The sequence below is a fragment of the Tursiops truncatus genome, chromosome 11, assembly GCF_011762595.2.
Source record: "Tursiops truncatus isolate mTurTru1 chromosome 11, mTurTru1.mat.Y, whole genome shotgun sequence".
NCBI classification, from domain to species: domain Eukaryota; kingdom Metazoa; phylum Chordata; class Mammalia; order Artiodactyla; family Delphinidae; genus Tursiops; species Tursiops truncatus.
Genome location: NC_047044.1, coordinates 36,323,795 through 36,342,614, shown reverse-complemented (window position 1 = coordinate 36,342,614; position 18,820 = coordinate 36,323,795). Strand labels below are relative to the sequence as shown.

The 18,820-nt window shown below is 35.6% G+C and overlaps 1 protein-coding gene and 1 pseudogene across 4 annotated transcripts in view; both read left to right on the top strand.

The window, feature by feature from the left end:
• The window catches only part of METTL25 (methyltransferase like 25), a 127,324-nt gene that overhangs the window by 98,733 nt on the left and 9,771 nt on the right, over positions 1-18,820 (top strand). For 2 of the 4 annotated variants that reach the window (XR_012324275.1, XM_073788373.1), the window contains exon 12: positions 770-878. Coding sequence is in view for 3 of the 4 variants with exons in the window: in XM_073788373.1 (XP_073644474.1) it covers positions 770-862 (93 nt within the window). In the remaining variant the exon portion in view is untranslated. Of the gene's footprint in view, positions 1-769; positions 879-12,450; positions 14,304-18,820 lie in introns of those variants that run through there. The other 2 variants (XM_033866284.2, XM_033866283.2) reach the window with 2 other exon arrangements.
• LOC117314187 (ubiquitin-conjugating enzyme E2 variant 2 pseudogene) lies at positions 11,770-14,303 on the top strand (annotated as a pseudogene).

Here is an 18,820-nt window from a genome sequence, read left to right as displayed (position 1 = left end):
AATCTTTTGGTTCTCAACTTGTTAGTTCACAGAATCAGCCTTATTTTACTAGGTACTCATCATTTCCCTTTCAAAACAATTTCCAGTGACCTAAATAAAATAGGTAGGCAAAACAGTATGCGCCAAGTTTAACAGATTGGTAACGAAGTGATAGGAATCACATAATTGTTCATTTTGTTAATATTTTAAATAATATTTTACTATTATAAAAGTAATATACACTTACGTTAGAAAATTTAAAATGAAGAATATATAAAAAATTGAAAGTAATGACTATCTCACCTTTCAGCATTAGCTGTTAAATTATTGATGTTTTTTAGAGCTTCTAATATATGTTGGTTGCATGTATATGTATAAGCATATTATTTCTACTTTAAAATTGGAATAAATTGTAAATGCAGTTTTGCATCTAATTTCTTTCATTTGTTTTATTTAGAATTTTTCCATCTCATTAAATGTACTACAGAAGCTGAATAATGTTTCATCATATAATTTATTTAAGTAATACCCAGTTGTCTCTAGCCACTTCCAGTTTTTCACAATTGCAGCAAGGAGTAGCCTTGTGGTTCACTCTCTATGCATATCTTTATTTCCTCAACATAAATTCCCGAAGGTGAATTTCTAAGTGTTAATTTTATTCAACAAAGAATAATTTTCTTTTATATAGTTTGTTTTTCATGTAGTTTTTATGTTCCAGTATGTAGTCTAACATCTCTCATTTTTATCTTCAACAAGTAGTTGCCTATTTAAATCACTTACCAATTTGCAGGATGATATTGCGTGGTCTGCACTCGTGAAGTTGTTTGATCCTGTGAAATCTCCCAGATGTTATGCCATTATTGCACTGAAGAAGCAGCAGTGATTTCAATTGAAGCAAGGTATTAGATGTGTCTGTTTGTGGAATCAATTGCTAATTTTGCTTTTCTAAACATTAATGCCATGTTACATAAAGATTTGAAAAAATTGCTATATATTTTAAATAGGCAATAAAACAATAGCTAACAACAGAATGCCTTAATCCATTTTCCATTGTCCAAGCATACATTAATTTTAAAAAAATCAAGAACTCATGAAAATATTATAAAAGGATTTGACCTACATTTCTGAGTTAGTACGTCTATAGGACATTGTAATCTGAGCCTTGTTTCCTGTTCAGTATTTGAGACCCTTGCTATTTGCTGCATATCACATTTTGACTTTTTACCAACTTAAAATCAGATGAAAGGTATAGGTATAGATACAGTAAAACTAGCTGGTCCTGAAGATCATTAGCATTTTCTTTCACATTTTGGAAGGATTTTTCATGTTATCAGGAGAGAAAAAGTCACGCTTAAATAAATACCCAGGAAGCAGGCCAGACATAAAAAGTGCTTAATATAAAGCATATTTTATACTGTGTTTTAATCTAAATTACATAAGGAAATATTCTGTGTCCTTAAAGGAATATGTGTCTTATAATTAGGATATTCACTTTAAGGATTCTTGGGGCTATTTATCTTACTAAAATAAAGGATGGGTTGTCACTTTATGAATCATCTGGTACTCTGTAAAAAACCAATCTAGGAGAAGCAGGAGTGAATAAGAAAAGACCCACACTCTGCCCAGTATGGTACAGAGTCCTTTCATTAGCAGAAAACTTGAGGTTTCTAATACACACAGAAGAGATGGACAACTGGGAAAAAGCTTCCTTGATTCTCAGCTAGCGACTGCATAAAATTCTCCCAGAAGAAGAAGTAACTGCTTTCTTAAATTTTAGAGTCTATACACAGATGAGAATAATTTTTTGCTTTGGGTTGTGTTACTGAGTTTGTAGCCAATATATGTGTGAATGATCAGGTGCTTTGTATACCTAGTACAACACTGGGAAAATTAGCCATTTTTTAAGTTTTTTATGCTGAAAACTTTAAACATATCCAGAAGTGGAGAGTAGAGTATAATAAATCCCCATGTACTCATCACAAACTTCAGTAATTATAAACATTTTACCAATCTCGTTTCATCAGGACACACATGAAAGTGCACACAGACACACATTTGCCACCCATACTCACCTTCCCTGGAGAATTTTAAAGTAAATCTCAAGCAATTTGTTATTTCACATAAGTACGTAAATATATATTTCTAAGTTAAGGATTTCTTTCCATAATAATCTATTACTTACCCTCATTCACATTTCCGTGATTAGCTCAAAATGTCTTTTATATCAGTTGGTTCAATTCAGAATCAAAACAGGGTTCACACATTTGCATTTGGTTGATGCGTCTCTTTAGGTTGCTTATTTTATTCTATTTTATTTCCTTATGTTGTTTGCTATATGAGTATCTAACTCAGGAGCAGAAAACCGTTCCAAGCCTACCTTCTTTCCTTTCATAATTTTAACTTCTATGTAAAATTTTAAACTTTTTTTCTGATGCCCAAATATTTATATAACATTCATTTCTCCTTATAATAAAGAAAAAAAAAGAACCTTATATAGGTAAAGCTCTACTTATATGGGTAAAGAGAAGTGAATTACAAATGTTTTAATACCAAGGAACGTATGTAGTAACTTCCTAGTGTTTCAAAACATTGTCAGAAATTGCATTTACCAATTAGAGCTTTCCATTTTTTATTAATCAGAGACAAATGTGAGATTCCAGCATCTAATCAACATGAGATGATCTGTACAGTCACACTGAGATGATAACATTTCAGCAGAAAGCAAAGAAATACAATATTTTGGTAGGGCTTTATACACGTGAATCCCTGTTGCACTGTTTGTAGACTCATCTCATAAAAACCGCTCTTGGAGAACTCGTTTACAAGTTGAATGAAAGAGTGGTGCATTAGCAGGAGCACCAGTTCTGACAATTACCTTCTGGGTGAGTTAAAGCAAGACTCTTAATATCTCAGAGCCTCATTTGTAAAGTAGGGTTTTATTTAATATTTATTTTATAAACATTTATTGAATGCCTACCATGTGTCAGAGATTATGCTAGGTAGTCACTGGCAGTATGGAGGCAAACAAGACGTGTCCCTGTCCTCAGAGTTCAGTGAAGAAGACAATAAAATTACTAATTACAGTAATTAGAACTATAATTACTGAACAGGGCTGAGAGGATCAGGGCATAGGATTCTTTAGAGTATCTTCAAATCAATAGACTTAGGGGGAAGAAGGACTCAGTAATATTAGTACCGTAGTTTAGATTCATGTGACTTAAGTTGTTTTGTGTCCTTGCCTAAGTCACTTAACTATTCGGTGTGCCTCAGTTTTCTCATCTGTAAAAAATAATGTAAGAATAGAATTTACTCATAAGGTTATTAAGAGGATTAACGGACTAAATATATGTTATTCAACTCCCCCAAAATATCTCCAGCCACCCTGTTAATCAAGCAAAACTAAATTAGAATTCTCTTCAGCAATAGAGGACTTCCCCTTGACAGTCTTGACTGTCTCTGAAGGAGGAAGTCAGGAAAGCATATTTATAAGATTTGGAAGTCTGGGCTCAAGGAGCTTAAGGCAGCTTTTTTAAGGTGGAGAACAGACTGGGATTGGGGAAATTTCATGACGTAAGTTTTATGGTTAGTATCTATAGCAAGGTGAGGGTCTTGAACCAAGTCTTGATAAGTAAACTGTTGCTTGATAAGTGAACTCTCTGCCAAGGAAAGCAGATTGTTTGTCTGAGATAAATTAATATATGGGAATTTCCTGAAACAAACAATGAAGTTATTTATTGGTTTACAGTCTTATCTTTCCTGGGGAAAGTTTTCTTGCAAAAAACAAATAAATCATGTTGAAACAGGTGGTCTCAGTTCTTAGACCCCATAGCTCTGTCACATTATGCAGATGGTTGCGGTTCTCCATGTAAAGTACTTAATTCCTGGCACATAATGCATAATATAAAAGCAATAGTTGTGTTTTTTAAATGTCCTAGAGGGAGAGAAATGGGAACTTATTTATAAGTTATGACATTGATTTTGTAGGGGAAAAAAATGTGTTCTAGATTCTAATCAGACAACTTACAAATGGATTTTTAGTGTCCCCATTCAAAATTTGAGGAATTGTCCACATTTAAAAGTGGATTTGATTACTGGATGAAGAACATTACTTTATGCTCAGTAGTATGTTTCACAGCAATTTTGCTTGCTGACATAATCTGTCATTTTAAGATTAATATTCATTTTTAGATTAATTTCTAACAGTGATTGCTCTGTATCTATAGGTATAAATGCTGAGACTTATGCAAAAGACCTCCCACACTACATGTATCTGTTGATCTTTAATTGGCGTTTCTAGCTACTGTGCATAATAATTATTATTATTATTACCCTCTTTAACATGCATAGTTATTCCAAAGTCTTTGTCATGAGGCATGAGGTTTCTTTTTTTCCTGGATGGCTATGAGCTAAATTGACTGCGTTTTTTTAATACATGTTTGTTTGTTTTTTTTAATTGAGATATAGTTGGTTTACATATTGTATAAGTTTCAAGTGTACAACATAGTGATTCACAATTTTTAGAGGTTATACTCCATTTATAGTTTTTATAAAATATTGTCTATATTTCTTGTGCTGTATATCCTTGTAGCTTATCTATTTTATACATAGTAGTTTGTACCTCTTAATCCCCTACCCCTATCCTGCTCCTCCTTCCTTCCCTCTCCCCACTCACAAACCATTAGCTTGTTTTCTATATCTGTGAGTCTGTTTCTTTTTTGTTATTCTAAACAAAATATAAACTAGTGAACAAATATTCGCTAGTTTGTTTCATTTTTTAGATTCTACATATAAGTGATAACATATAGTATATGTCTTTCTCTGTCTGACTTATTTCACTAAGCATAATACCCACCAAGTCTATCCATTTTGTTGCAAATGGCAAAATGTCATTCTTTTTGACAGTTGAGTAGTATTCCATTCCATATATATGTGTGTGTATACACATATATGTATATGAATAGTACATATATAAATAAATATATGAAATTTCCATATGCTCTATTTTTTTCCTTCCAGTTTCATTGAGATATAATTGACATACAGTACTGTTTAAGTTTAAGGTGTACAGTGTAATGATTTGACTTACATACATCATGAAATGTTTATCACAATAAGTTTAGTGAACATCCATCACCTCACGTAGATACAAAATTAAAGAAAGAAAAAAACATTTTCCTCGTGATAAGGACTTTCAGGATTTACTCTCAAAAACTTTCATATATAACATATAGCAATGTTAATTATATTTACGTTGTGCACTATGTTCCCTGTTACTTATTTATCTTATAACTGGGAGTTTGTACCTTTTGACTGCCTTCATCCAATTCCCCCTCACCCCATCCCCCTCCTCTTGTAACCACAAACCTGATCTCTTTTTCTATGAGTTTGTTTGTTTTTATTTGTTTTTAAAGTATAATTTACCTACAGTTAACACTATGTTAGTTCCTGTTACACAACATAGTGATTTGATATTTCTGTACATTTCAAGATGATCACCATGATGGCTCCAGTTATTATCTGTCACCATACAAAGATAATGCAGTTATTTTTTTAATTGAGGTATAGTTGATGTACAATGTTGTGTTAATTTCTGCTATACAGCAAAGTGATTCAGTCATATATATATATATATATATATATATATATATATATATTTCTTTTTTTATCAATATATTCTCTTCCATCATGGTTTATCACATGATATTGAATATAGTTCCCTGTGCTATACAGTAGGACCTTGTTGTTTATCCATTCTATATATAATAGTTTGCATCTGCTAACCCCAAACTCCCAGTTCATCCCTTCCCCACCCCCCCACCCTTGCCAACCACACTGTACATTTCATACCCATGACTCATTTGTTTTGCAGCTGGAATATTGTACCTCTTAATCTCCCTCACCTATTTCTCTCCCTCCCTGTCCCTGACCCACTCCCCTCTGGCAACCACCTGTTTGTTGTCTGTATCTATGAGTCTGTTTCTGTCTAGTTATGCTTATTCATTTGTTTTGCTTTTTAGATTCCACATATAAGTGAAATCATTCAGTATTTGTCTTTCTCTGTCTGACTTACTTCACTTAACATAATATCTGCCAAGTCTATCCATGTTGTTGCAAATGGGAAAATTGTGTTCTTCTTTTATGGCTGAGTAATATTCCATTGTGTGTGTGTGTCACATCTTTCCATTCATCTCATTCATCTACTGAGGAGCACTTAGGTTGCTTCCATATCTTGCATATCTTGGCTATTGTAAATAATGCTGCAGTGAACACAGGGGTGCATTTATCTTTTCAAATTAGTGTTTTTGTTTTCTTCAGATAAATACCCAAGAGTAGAATTGCTGTATCATATGAAGTTCTATTTTTAGTTTTTTAAGGAATGTCCATCTGTTCTCCATAGTGGCTGTGCCAATTTACATCCCCACCAACAGTGCACGAGTGTTCCCATTCCTCCACACCCTCTCCAGCATTTGTTGTGTTCTTTTTGTTGATAGCCATTTCTGACAGGTGTGAGGTGATATCTCATTATGGTTTTGATTTGCATTTCCTTGCTCATTGGTGATGTTGAGCATCTTTTCATGTGCCTTTTGACCATCTGTATGCCTTCTTTGGAAAAATGTCTATTCAGATCCTCTGCCCGTTTTTGATTGGGTTGTTGGGGGTTTTTCTGATGTTGAGTTGTATGAGTTCTTTGTATATTTTGGATATTAACCCCTTATTAGATGTATCATTTGCATATATCTTCTCCCATTCAGTAGGTAACCTTTTCATTTTGTTGTTAGTTTCCTTTGCTGTGCAAAAGCCTTTCCATTTGATGTAGTCCCATTTGCCTATTTTTGCTTTTTTTTTTGTTTACTTTGCCCAAGGAGACATATCCATGAAATATTACTAAGATCAGTGCCAAAGCTTACTTCCTATGTTTTCTTCTAGAAGTGTTATGGTTTCAGGTTTTACATTTAAGTCTTTAATCCATTTTGAATTTATTTTTGTGCATGGTTTGAGAGAGTAGTCCCCTTTGATTCTTTTGCGTATAACTGTCCAGTTTTCCCAACACTGTTGAAGAGACTGCCTTTTCCTCATTGTATATTCTTGCCTCCTTTGTTGGAGATTAATTACCCATAAAAGTGTGGGTTCATTTCTGGACTGTCTATTCTGTTCCACTGATCTGTGTGTCTGTTTTTGTGCCAGCACCATACTGTTTTGATTACTGTAGCTTTGTAGTATTTGGAATCAGGGAGCATGATACCCCCAGCTTTGTTGTTCTTTCTCAAGACTGTTTTGGCTTTTCAGGGACTTTTGTGTTTTCATACAAATTTTAGAATTATTTGTCCAAGTTCTGTGAAAAATGCCATTGGTATTTTGATAAGGTCCCATATGCTTTAAATTTAAGAATTATACGTCTAAATACCTTTCGAGTCAAAGAAGAAAGTGGAAATCAGAAAATATTTTGAATAATAATGAAAATAATTGAATTATAATTTTTCATTACAGATCATTGTAATTTTCATTACAAATTAGACATCAAAACTTGTAAGATGAGCTAAACCATGATATAAGGAACTATTAGCTGTGAACACATAATAGCAAAGAAAAAGACCGAAAATCAAAAGATTAGTAGTTAGTGGAAGAAAAACACACAGAGAGATAATTAACACCTCTAAAAGTTGGTTCTTAGATAACTAATGAAATTGACACAACTCTGAAAGAGTAATCATTTAAAAAAAAATAAAACAGTTAAATAACTAAGGAATATAAAAGGGAACATCACTATAGATCCTACAAAAATTAGAACGGTAATAAGAATATTATGAACAGCTTTATACTGATAAATTTGAACATTTGTGTAAAAAGGAAATTTTTCTCAAAGAAATGCAATATGCTAAAATTGCCAAAAGAAGAAAAATAAAACATAAATAATCATATAACTGTTATATTGAATCTGTAATTAATCCTCTATTAATTTCCTACATCTCAATAAAAGTACTTTGTGGATGTTAAATGTAATTCAGTTACCTACTATCTTGTTAGTTCGCAACTATGCGACTATAACACTTAAGGTTGGGAGAAAGATTTAAAAGCTGCTGATAGTTCCTAATCTTCAGGAGTTCATAATCTAGTCATTGAAACACATATGAGAGGCATATGGAAGAGTTAAGAGTTAGATAATGACATTTGGGAGGAGAAGAAGAAAGTGTCTACATAAACACACAATGCTTTACCATGAACCATGTCCTAGATTGTTGACTTCTGTCCCATTCTTCCCCTTAATTATAGTTTCCTTTGGGTTGTTTCTAAATGTGGTCAGTAGAATGGCTTGTTTTCGTGGAGGAGAGGACTGTTTAAGAAATAATCTGTTATGTGCTCTGGTTAACGTGTGACCAAAGGAACTGAAAGTCTCCAAACCTTCCCAGATGATTTGTACTTGGCCAGTGATACTACTGGCTACATGTATGGGAATTTATTAGTTGATGTATTTATCTCAGTGGATTTCCTCATTAAGTTTGCAGATGTTTTTTCAATGAAAGACCTTTTTTTTTAATTGTACTGTTTTTATCAGAATTTTCCAATGAACAATCCAGAATAAGAGAGTTAACACATTTCAGCACAGAACAGAGTAGCGTGTATTTAAAATTCATGGGAGGAAAAGCCTTTAATTTGTACTCAGACAGTTATGATTGAACATGTTGGATTTTAGAAAAATAGAGGCAGTATGGAAATTCCAACCTGAAATTCAACACATTGCTTTCCATTTAGTCAACATGGGGTTTGGTGTGCATCAGTTAATCATGTTGAACTAAATGCACATGTATTCAGAGTTAGCTGCCCTCTCAGGAAAGAATCCACTCTTCTAATACTGCCACAACTCTTTTAAGAAAATTAGTTGATGGTGGTTTTCCATCGAGTAAACTATACTCAAATAATGTGTTTCAAGGAAAGATAAAACAATTCCAGATCCATTTGATTATGACAACAGACATCTCTGGTGCTCTGGTGACTTCAGACTATTTCCAATTTTAGTAGACAATATAACTGTGCAGGTAAACCTCTGTGAATAAAGGCATAAGGGACAGATTTTTTAATCATAAAGAAAAAATGTTAGTGCTCTATTTCCACTTTAATCCAAAAGGAAAGGAACTAAAAATAAAATTGAAGGCAAAGGAAAGAGTTCACTTTTAATGTATAGGATGTTGACCATCTTTTTATGTATGTAAACAATGCCTTTAAAGGCTCCACATTTACATTCATGTTACCAGCTTATACTATGTTTGGGAAGTCATCCCTTCACAGCAGGTTTTACTGTACTGAAGAGTGATATTTAGTAGTTTTGAGGATCGGCATTTACAGTGTAAGAACTGAAAGCTTTTGCAAGGTAAATGATTTTCTTGGATAACTTTTCTCTAATTAATAGCAAATACTGTCCGTTTCTCTTGAAAATAGACAGATCTGAATTTTTAAAAGTATGCTTCATATTTTAGATCTCTAGCGCAGTTTTTTTTTTTTTTTTTTTGCGGTACGCGGGCCTCTCACTGTTGTGGTCTCTCCCATTGCGGAGCACAGGCTCTGGACGCGCAGGCTCAGCGGCCATGGCTCACGGGCCTAGCCGCTCTGCGGCATGTGGGATCTTCCCGGACCGTGGCACGAACCCGTGACCCCTGCGTCGGCAGGTGGACTCTCAACCACTGTGCCACCAGGGAAGCCCTCTAGCACAGTTTTAATATACGCTTTTGTTAATGAGATTCTTGGTAATGTGTTTTCATTCTAATAAATTGGTTGCAGATGCTTAGAGAAGAAAGGATTTCATTAAAATTGCTGCTGTTAATAGCATACCTCCTACCTTTAAGATTAATGAAACAATAGTAAATTCAACCAATATCTCCTTACTGTTCTATTATTATGAAAATTAAAACTTTATATCTCTTGGAGCTTTTTTTAGTTAATAAATAAAGCAGTGTTACAGAGCTTCTGAAGGTCATAGTAGCCTGGTGGAGTTACATCAAATACACATTTAATTTATGTCTTGATTTTTAGATTCTAAACTGTCTACAAGATGCAAATGAATAAGAAGGGTAGGATAGCTGTTTGTCAGGGCCAAAATAGAAATGCCATCTAGGAAATAGAAGACGAAATCTCTCTGACTTTTCCAGAAACAGAGTATATGTGTTTCTGATCAAGTAAGACACATAAAGTCCAACAAAACTTTATTGAACATCTATAAACTGGTGTTTTCACACTTAACCTCAATTCTCAGAACAACAAATTAATTCAATAGCATGTATTAGGGATATAGATTGTTAGTATCAAAACAGTAATATACACCCAAGGGGCAAGCAGTAATACTTGAGAACAGTTCACCCATTTTTCATTCACTCTAGGGTTTAATTATTATCTTGAAAGCATAATGATTTCAGTGCCCAGTGTCTGCTTACAGACTTCCTTTTTGTTCTTTCCTTTTGTCTAACCCTGTGATCTCCAGACTTTGGTGGGCCAAAGAATTAAGGTGTATAGTACTATATTCAAAACTAAACAAATAACCATGTAAATGTATTTGCTATAAAAATGTGTTACAGGAAACACATTTAAGAGATCTTTCAGCTCACTCTCATAGACTTAAGAAAAAAAGATTCAATGATAAGAATCCCATTGACATTCCAAATAATGTGTTTTGTTTTTACTACTTTGGATAATAGATTCATACTTGGCTTTTATTGTCTTGTAAGTATATGCTAAGTTAAAATCAGAACTTTGCAATTTAAAGTTAAAAGTGGCAGCCCGAGGCCACTTTTGAAAGAATTGAACACCAATGATAGTGGTTAGTTTGTTTTGTTTTTATATCTTTATTGGAGTATAATTGCTTTACAATGTTGTGTTAGTTTCTGCTGTACAACAGAGTGAATCAGCTATATGTATACATATATCCCCATATCCCCTCCCTCTTGCGTCTCCCTCCCACCCTCCCTATCCCACCCCTCTAGGTGGTCACAAAGCACCGAGCTGATCTCCCTGTGCTATGCAGCAGCTTCCCACTAGCCATCCATTTTACATTTGGTAGTGTATACATGTCAATGCTACTCTCTCATTTCGTCCCAGCTTCCCCTTCCCCACCCCGTGTCCTCAAGTCCATTCTCTATGCCTGTGTATGTATTCCTGCCCTGACACTAGGTTCATCAGTACCGTTTTTTTAGATTCCATATATGTGTGTTAGCATCTGGTATTTGTTTTTCTCTTTCTGATTTACTTTACTCTGTATGACAGACTCTAGGTCCATCCACCTCATTACAAATAACTCAATTTCGTTCCTTTTTATGGCTGAGTAATATTCTATTGGATATATATGCCATTGTATATATATGCCAGATAGTGCTTAGTTTTAACTTACTTGGGAAGATCAGTGAAAACCAAGAAGCTTCCTGCCCATGATATTAATTTTAATTTTAAAATAAATCTTGGGACTTCCCTGGTGGCGCAGTGGTTAAGAATCCACCTGCCAATGCAGAGGACTCAGGTTCGAGCCCTGGTCCGGGAAGATCCCACATGCCGTGGAGCAACTAAGCCCATGCGCCACAACTACTGAGCCTGCGCTCTAGAGCCCGCGAGCCACAACTACTGAAGCCCATGTGCCTAGAGCCCGTGCTCTGCAACAAAGAGAAGCCACCACAATGAGAAGCCCGCACACTGCAACAAAGAGTAGCCTCCGCTCGCTGCAACTAGACAAAGCCCACGCGCAGCAATGAAGACCCAACACAGCCAAAATAAATAAATAAATAAAATAAAAAATAAATAAAAATTTTAAATAAATCTTAAGATAATTACTAAAAATAAACCTAAAGATAATTGCCGGGTGCGTCGGGCTGCAGGAGAAGATGGCGGTCTCCACAGGCGTTAAAGTTCCTCGTAATTTTCGCTTGTTGGAAGAACTTGAAGAAGGACAAAAAGGAGTAGGCGATGGTACGGTTAGCTGGGGCCTGGAAGATGATGAAGATATGACACTTACAAGGTGGACAGGCATGATTATTGGGCCACCAAGGACAAATTATGAAAACAGAATATATAGCCTGAAAGTAGAATGTGGACCTAAATACCCAGAAGCACCTCCATCAGTTAGATTTGTAAACAAAATTAATATGAACGGAGTAAATAATTCCAGTGGAATGGTGGATGCACGGAGCATACCAGTGTTAGCAAAATGGCAGAACTCATACAGCATTAAAGTTGTATTTCAAGAGCTAAGACGTCTAATGATGTCCAAAGAAAATATGAAGCTTCCACAGCCACCAGAAGGACAAACATACAACAATTAATTTTAGTGGATTTAAAACTTGTCTTAAATCAACAACCTTCTATTCATGTTAATGTCTTGATTAAATATCACAATGCAAAATACCCACACATTAAGTAAGATAATTCCAGCTGGTAAACATGACCTGGACATCTGTAAGAGTATATTTAATATATGTACACCCATTATGTTTTCAGGTAACAGGAGGAAAATTCAGCACAGTTTTTTTTCTTGTTAAGGCACCGTCATTTAAGCATGAACCTGGAGTACTCAGAGTGGAACTCAGGTTTCCAGGTGGAAGAACAGCAAGAAGTGTCAGATGGCTGTGCAAGCAGATGTGTTTCTGAAGAGAAAGCCCAAGAAGGAAAACCCAGAATGGCGTGCTCTCGCTTAGTGAAAGAGCTTCCGTTGAAATGGTCTAAAGTGGCAGGTACAATGAATATTGTCACAAAACGTGTTCATTTTCGAAGCGGTATAGGTGCTGACTACTAGTAGTATCAAAAATATGTTCAGGATTGTTTTGATACCTGTATTTATAATAAAATTGTTGTGGGGAGGTGGACGGATTTCCGTTACAAGCTGTTCCTGGGTGTTCCATGTACCAGACGCGGTGAAGAGTTGTTTACAGTCTTTGTTGGACAAACCATGCATTTACATTTAAATGAAATCAACAAAAAGGAAATAGATATATGGATATGTGATTTTGAGATTAACGTTAGTCTTAAATTGTAAATAAAATGTGGAATGTGTCCTCAAAAAAAAAAAAAAAAAGAAAATTGCCAATTATTAAATACCAACTACTTTGACATTTTATATATCATATATACAAGGGCCACCCCAGAAGAATCAGAGAGGGGGTTTTATAAAGAGGCCTGTAAATGAAATTTGAAAATTCCAAAGAAAATTTTAAAAACAGCGAACTAAATAGATGACCACACAGCATAATGTTAGGACAATGACATTCCAAAAAGCTGGTGGGCATATAGCAATGCTTAAAACTTCAACATATGAGTTACAGAGTATATTTCTTAGTTACCAGTACTGATCTTTCTGGACACCAGAGTGATAAGCTAAAATTGTAAGAAATTATTCCAGTATGTAATAACACTTCTTTTTACATTGAAGTCCACGCCAGTGGCATGCTTCCTTGTCCAAAAATTAGCTTCCAGCCATAGAAATAATATGAGAAGCAAAGATTAAGCAGGAGATTCCCTGCATCACCTTTTTTTCCTCAAGTAAGCTGAGCTTAGAGTTGTATTATGCAAAATTGCACTCTGCAGACCAACAGCATCAGCATCACCTGAGAACTTGTTAAAAATGCAGAATCTCAGTCCCTACCCCAAACCTACTCAGTCAGAATAGGTATTTTAAGAGACCCCCAAGTGCTTAACATTTGAGAAGACAGCCTCTTTAAGGCTCCTCTGAGAGAGTTTTATGCCCAAGAACACAGAAGACCCTGCCAGGCCCCTTAGTATCTGCTGCATTCCCAGGTTAGGGAGCATGCAAATCCCGAGGGTGCTCACTCACAGCCCTGCCCTAAATGGACCACATCTTGCCTCATGCTCAAGAGGTCTGTACCTAAGAATATTAGACCTCCCTCTCTTCAGTCACTGCCGAAGAATAAATACAAAGGAGACCAGAATTTCACAAATTCCTTCTGCCTTCAGCTGACATTTTTTAACAGGCATTACTGCAACAGGACTTGTTAATAAATTTGGGGATTGAATTGTGGGGTTTTTTGCAGCCATTTCTCACAACTGACTAAGGCTATGTCTTTTCAATATAATGTAAAAGATTTAGTTTGTAAGTAAAATTTAAGAATGTGAAAATGTTCTGTATTATCTGTATATTTACCATAAAACTGTAACATATATATGAATTAGGAACAACTCTTCAAAAGGCCTTCATGTCTTTTGGTAGATGCTCCACATTTTATTCCGTGTATCTTTTTTTTTCTGTTTATCTTTTTCTGTTTATCTCTGATTATGGTATCTTTCACCCATGCGATCTTTTCATATTAATAAAGATAGCAGACCAGTTGGCATTGGAATTTTCACAGAATTTATTTTAAAAATCAAGATACAGTGAATCTATTGAGGCAAACAAATCAGGTTCCTGGGCTAAACCTCAAATTGAGTTAACATACAAGCTGTCATTTTTACAAATCCATGAAAAATAAATGAGGAATTTGGCTCTCGAATAATATGATCATGCTATTTAAAACTCTTTACTTTCTCTCTTTTGGTTTAAAAAAAAAATGAAGAAAGTATAGTTAAATTACTCACATTCCCACCACCAAGTAGTTATTTTCAGTCGGTCCAAATGCATTTATTGTTTATATCTGCCTTAACAATCAACATACCATTTATATTCTGCCTCTTTTACTTAATATTATGTAAGAAACATTTCCCCATAATTCTATACTGCCTTCATCGTGATCATTTTTAATGACTTAAGAGTCCATCCTAATGACATATACTCTATTTACCCATTATTTTATTGTTGGACCTTCCAACCTCTTGCTATTGTTCCTAAGACTGTTGTGAATACATTTGAGCATATGACATTCTCTTCTTCAATCATTTACACTGTATGACTACATTCCCAGAAGGATAATTGCTAGTTAAAGGTTGATAATACTATTAAGTGTATCATACACATTAACTATTTAGGAACTCTGCTTTTTTCAATCCAGGGCCAAATTTGGATTTAGTTCTTTTCATAAAAGCTGCCAGCTTGGGAAATCATTGATGGTTAAACATAGAATCCACAGACAGCTTCAATAACAATGAACTGCAAACCCTGAATAGGCTCCTGCCTAGATATTTGTACATAAAATATAAGGAAACATAGGCAAGCAATCTACTAATGACTAGACAGAAATCAGTTCAGATAACTGAGGTCTACATAAGTGTGCCAATAAATTAAATTCAAAGATACCCTCCAAAACTGCACAAATGACCATTCACCAAATATAAGAATAAATACAGGGCTTCTCTGGTGGCGCAGTGGTTGAGAGTCTGCCTGCCGATGCAGGGGACACAGGTTCGTGCCCCGGTCCGGGAAGATCCCACATGCCGCGGAGCGGCTGGGCCCGTGAGCCATGGCCGCTGAGTCTGTGCCTCCGGAGCCTGTGCTCCACAATGGGAGAGGCCACAACAGTGAGAGGCCCGTGTACCGCAAAAAAAAAAAAAAAAAGAAAAGAAAAGAATAAATACAAAGAACTTTTCTATGTGCCCCATTTGATTATTAAAAAAATAATAATAACCTACAATTTAATCTTTCTTGTAACCTCTGTTTTTGTCTTCCCCAAAGAATCCACCTCCAGTCTAGTAAATGCTAAAAGCACACAGTTTAACTGAAATTATGAGCAGCCACAGAAGGCCAATTTAAACAGATGTCATAATCAAAACAAATTTTACCCCACTTCCATGTATTAGTTAATAGATGTCAAAATGGCCAGCTTGACAGGAAGAGAAGAAGGAGCCACTTCAGTTACAGATTTCATGAAACCCCCCAATAGTTCCTCTTATATGCAGTCCAAAGGTGTTGCATAAGCCCCTTCCTGGCACGTAGGGATACATCATCAATTTCTCTGACAGTTTTGGAAGTCTACTGTTCAAATTGCTCTTTCACCATTGCAGCCTCCGTGGAAGCTTCCAGTATGTTAACATAATTCCAGATTCACTGTTCTCAAGTGTGTTGGCATCTGAGAGCTCTCTGAAGGAGTCTCCTTGAGTAGCCAGATCTGTTTTTAAAATTTTAGAGGTTACTCCAACTTTATATTTCTCTTATATACCTACGTACCATTATACAGAGTGTCCTTGGCAACTACTCAAATTTTAAAAGGTTTTCAAAACTCCAAATGACATGATGGATTATAATAATAATGCCAACTAAATATTTATTGAGTGCCTACTCTATGCTAGGTGCTGTTCTAAGCACTTTGTATTTATTAACTTACTTTATAATCTTTATAGCAATCCTAAGAGGAAGGGACTGTATTATTTCTGCTGCTTTACTGAAGGGAAAATTGAAATACAGAAAGGTCCAGCAACTTGCTCCGAGTTGGAGGAGGCATGGGAATGGTAAAGTCAAGATTCACATTCAGGCATCTGGCTTCAGAGTCTAACTGCTTAGCCACTACAGATGCTGTCTTACTTCTTGATTATTTGAGGGTCTTCTGTGTTGGTCTTAATGATTTGGTTTCCTCTTGAGACAGTCAAGATATTGGTGGATGCATAATCCTATAAACTTCAAGTAATTGATGATTTCTTGGTTGTCCTGCCCCTAAAGGACAGGTCTCATAATCTACCAGTCAGATGGAACTGTTTTTGCAAATGGCAGGAAAAATATTTGTTTTTTTCTGAGACACCTAAAAAGAGTTTCATTATTAAAATGAAGGGAAATATGTGTACAACTAAAATCATAGGTAAAGTGTTCTTGAATTTTCTGCTCCAAATAGTAATAGATATTTGCTTTATTTTTTTATATTGGAAAATTAAAGCTGAGAGTTAAAATCACTTTTTCCAAAATCATCTAACTAAAACTGGGAGGTACTAAAACTCAAAATAAATGACAATTATAGACAATATTCAGAGAAGGCCACTCAGTGACATGTCTGGAACAAGACAGACAAGCCCATTCTCAACATCTCTCTTCTGGCTAACATGTAATTCCAACTTCATAGCAGTGACTGCTCTCAACCCACTTTAATCCTCCTGCCTTCTATGTTAAAAAAAGAATAAGTAAGACCAGTTATTGAATTTCCCTAGCTTTTTGACAACCTCCAATTCAAAACTGGACCTCATGTTTTTAAATCCTTCCTACAACCATGCATTACAAGCCCAAATCCTATAAGAAGTTCCTAAAAACTCTCTCTTACTGAGACAACCCCCCATTCTCCTGGAGTGCATGCCCCCCGGCTGCGGTCAGCAAAATAAATCTAGTTCGGACTACAGTTTTGTTCTTAGTGCCCTTTGGTTGATGGGCTATAAAAGTTTCTAGATTGTTTCTCTAGGTGGAAGGTGGTGCTAAAGCACACTGAAGAGCAATATTGGGGAGAAAACTAAAAATTCCATTTCAGATATGTTGAGTGCAGGATACTTTTGAGAAATTCAAGGAATATTAAAGAAACACGGGTCTAAAAGGGTCTGTAGAACAAAGGGAAAGCATGGATACAAATGTAGAAGTTATCAACGTATAGATGGAAATTGAAGCTAGAACATGGATGAGATCACTCAGTGCAAAAAGCATAAGGAGAAAAGAATGGAGAAACTAAAACTCCAATATGAAGTTTCTGTAGAGAAGTGTGAACAACAAACGCGGCTGCGAAAGCACATCCAGAGATAAAGCAGAAGGACCAGGAGCAGATCATCATGTGAATCAAGGAAGAGGATATCTCAAGGCCTATGGAGTAACCAATGGTTGGAAGCATTTGAAAGATCCAGTAAGAAGAGAACGGGGAAATTCCCACTGAAGTCCATCATCGACATTTTTTGTGAAAGATTTTTCAGAATTTTGATGGAAGCGGAAGCCAGAATAAATGGCCGTGGGATAAGTATGAGGTAAGCTAAGTGAAGGAAGAAAGAAGGGTCTTCCAGGAGGAGGGACAGAGTGATAGTGCTGTAAATAGTGGTTAAAAGAATGGGTTCTAGAGAGAGACTGAGTTCAAATCCCAGTTGTGTGCCTCACTAGCTGTGTGACCTTAGTTAGGTTAGTTAACTTATTTGTGCTTCAGTTTTTCCATCTGTCAACCGGGGGAAAAACAGTAACCACGTGCAGTTATGAGCAGAAAGAGATCAAGTAATAGAGATCCTTGTATATAGTAACGTCTCAATAAGGACAAGCAACAATTATTGCAAAAACATGAGAGAGCATGACTCCATTAGGGGCTTGAAAGTTGTTTAATGTGAATGGTGAGTATGGAGATAAGACCAGACAGCTTGACAGGGTCCTAGGCCTGGAAGCCGTGAATGACATGCCAAAGAGATACATTGCCTCTCAAGGCATAAAAGGTTCATTGAGGGAGTTTAGGAAGAGAGTGATGTGATTATAGTTCTAGTTTAGAAAAATCGCTCTGACTATATAGCCTACAGGATGGATTGGAGTAGAATCAAGCTGAAGGCTAGGGCAGCAGTTAGGACCCCATTTCAAAAACCTAAATGAAAAGAGATAATGCCTTGATTAGGGCAGCGGAAGTAGAAATGGAAAAGTAAAAAGTTAAATCAAGGAGGTAAAATTATCTTGACTTGGTTACTGATCCTATATTGTAGGTGAGACAGAATGAAGTCTAGGATACTCACCCTTCACCTCCCCTCAAGTTTCTAGCCTGGGTGACTAGCTAAGTAGCACAGCCATTTACTGAGGAAGAAAGTCTAAGAAGGAACAAAGGTCTAAGGGGTTGCTTATTGTTCAATTTTGGATATGCTGTGTCTGATAATACCCACATGTTGAAGATATCCAATATGCAACCTGGAACCCATAGGAAACTTTGAGCTGAAGATCTATTAATGGTTGTTTAAATCATGACCATTCAAGGGGTTACTGAGGAAGAATATCTAGAAA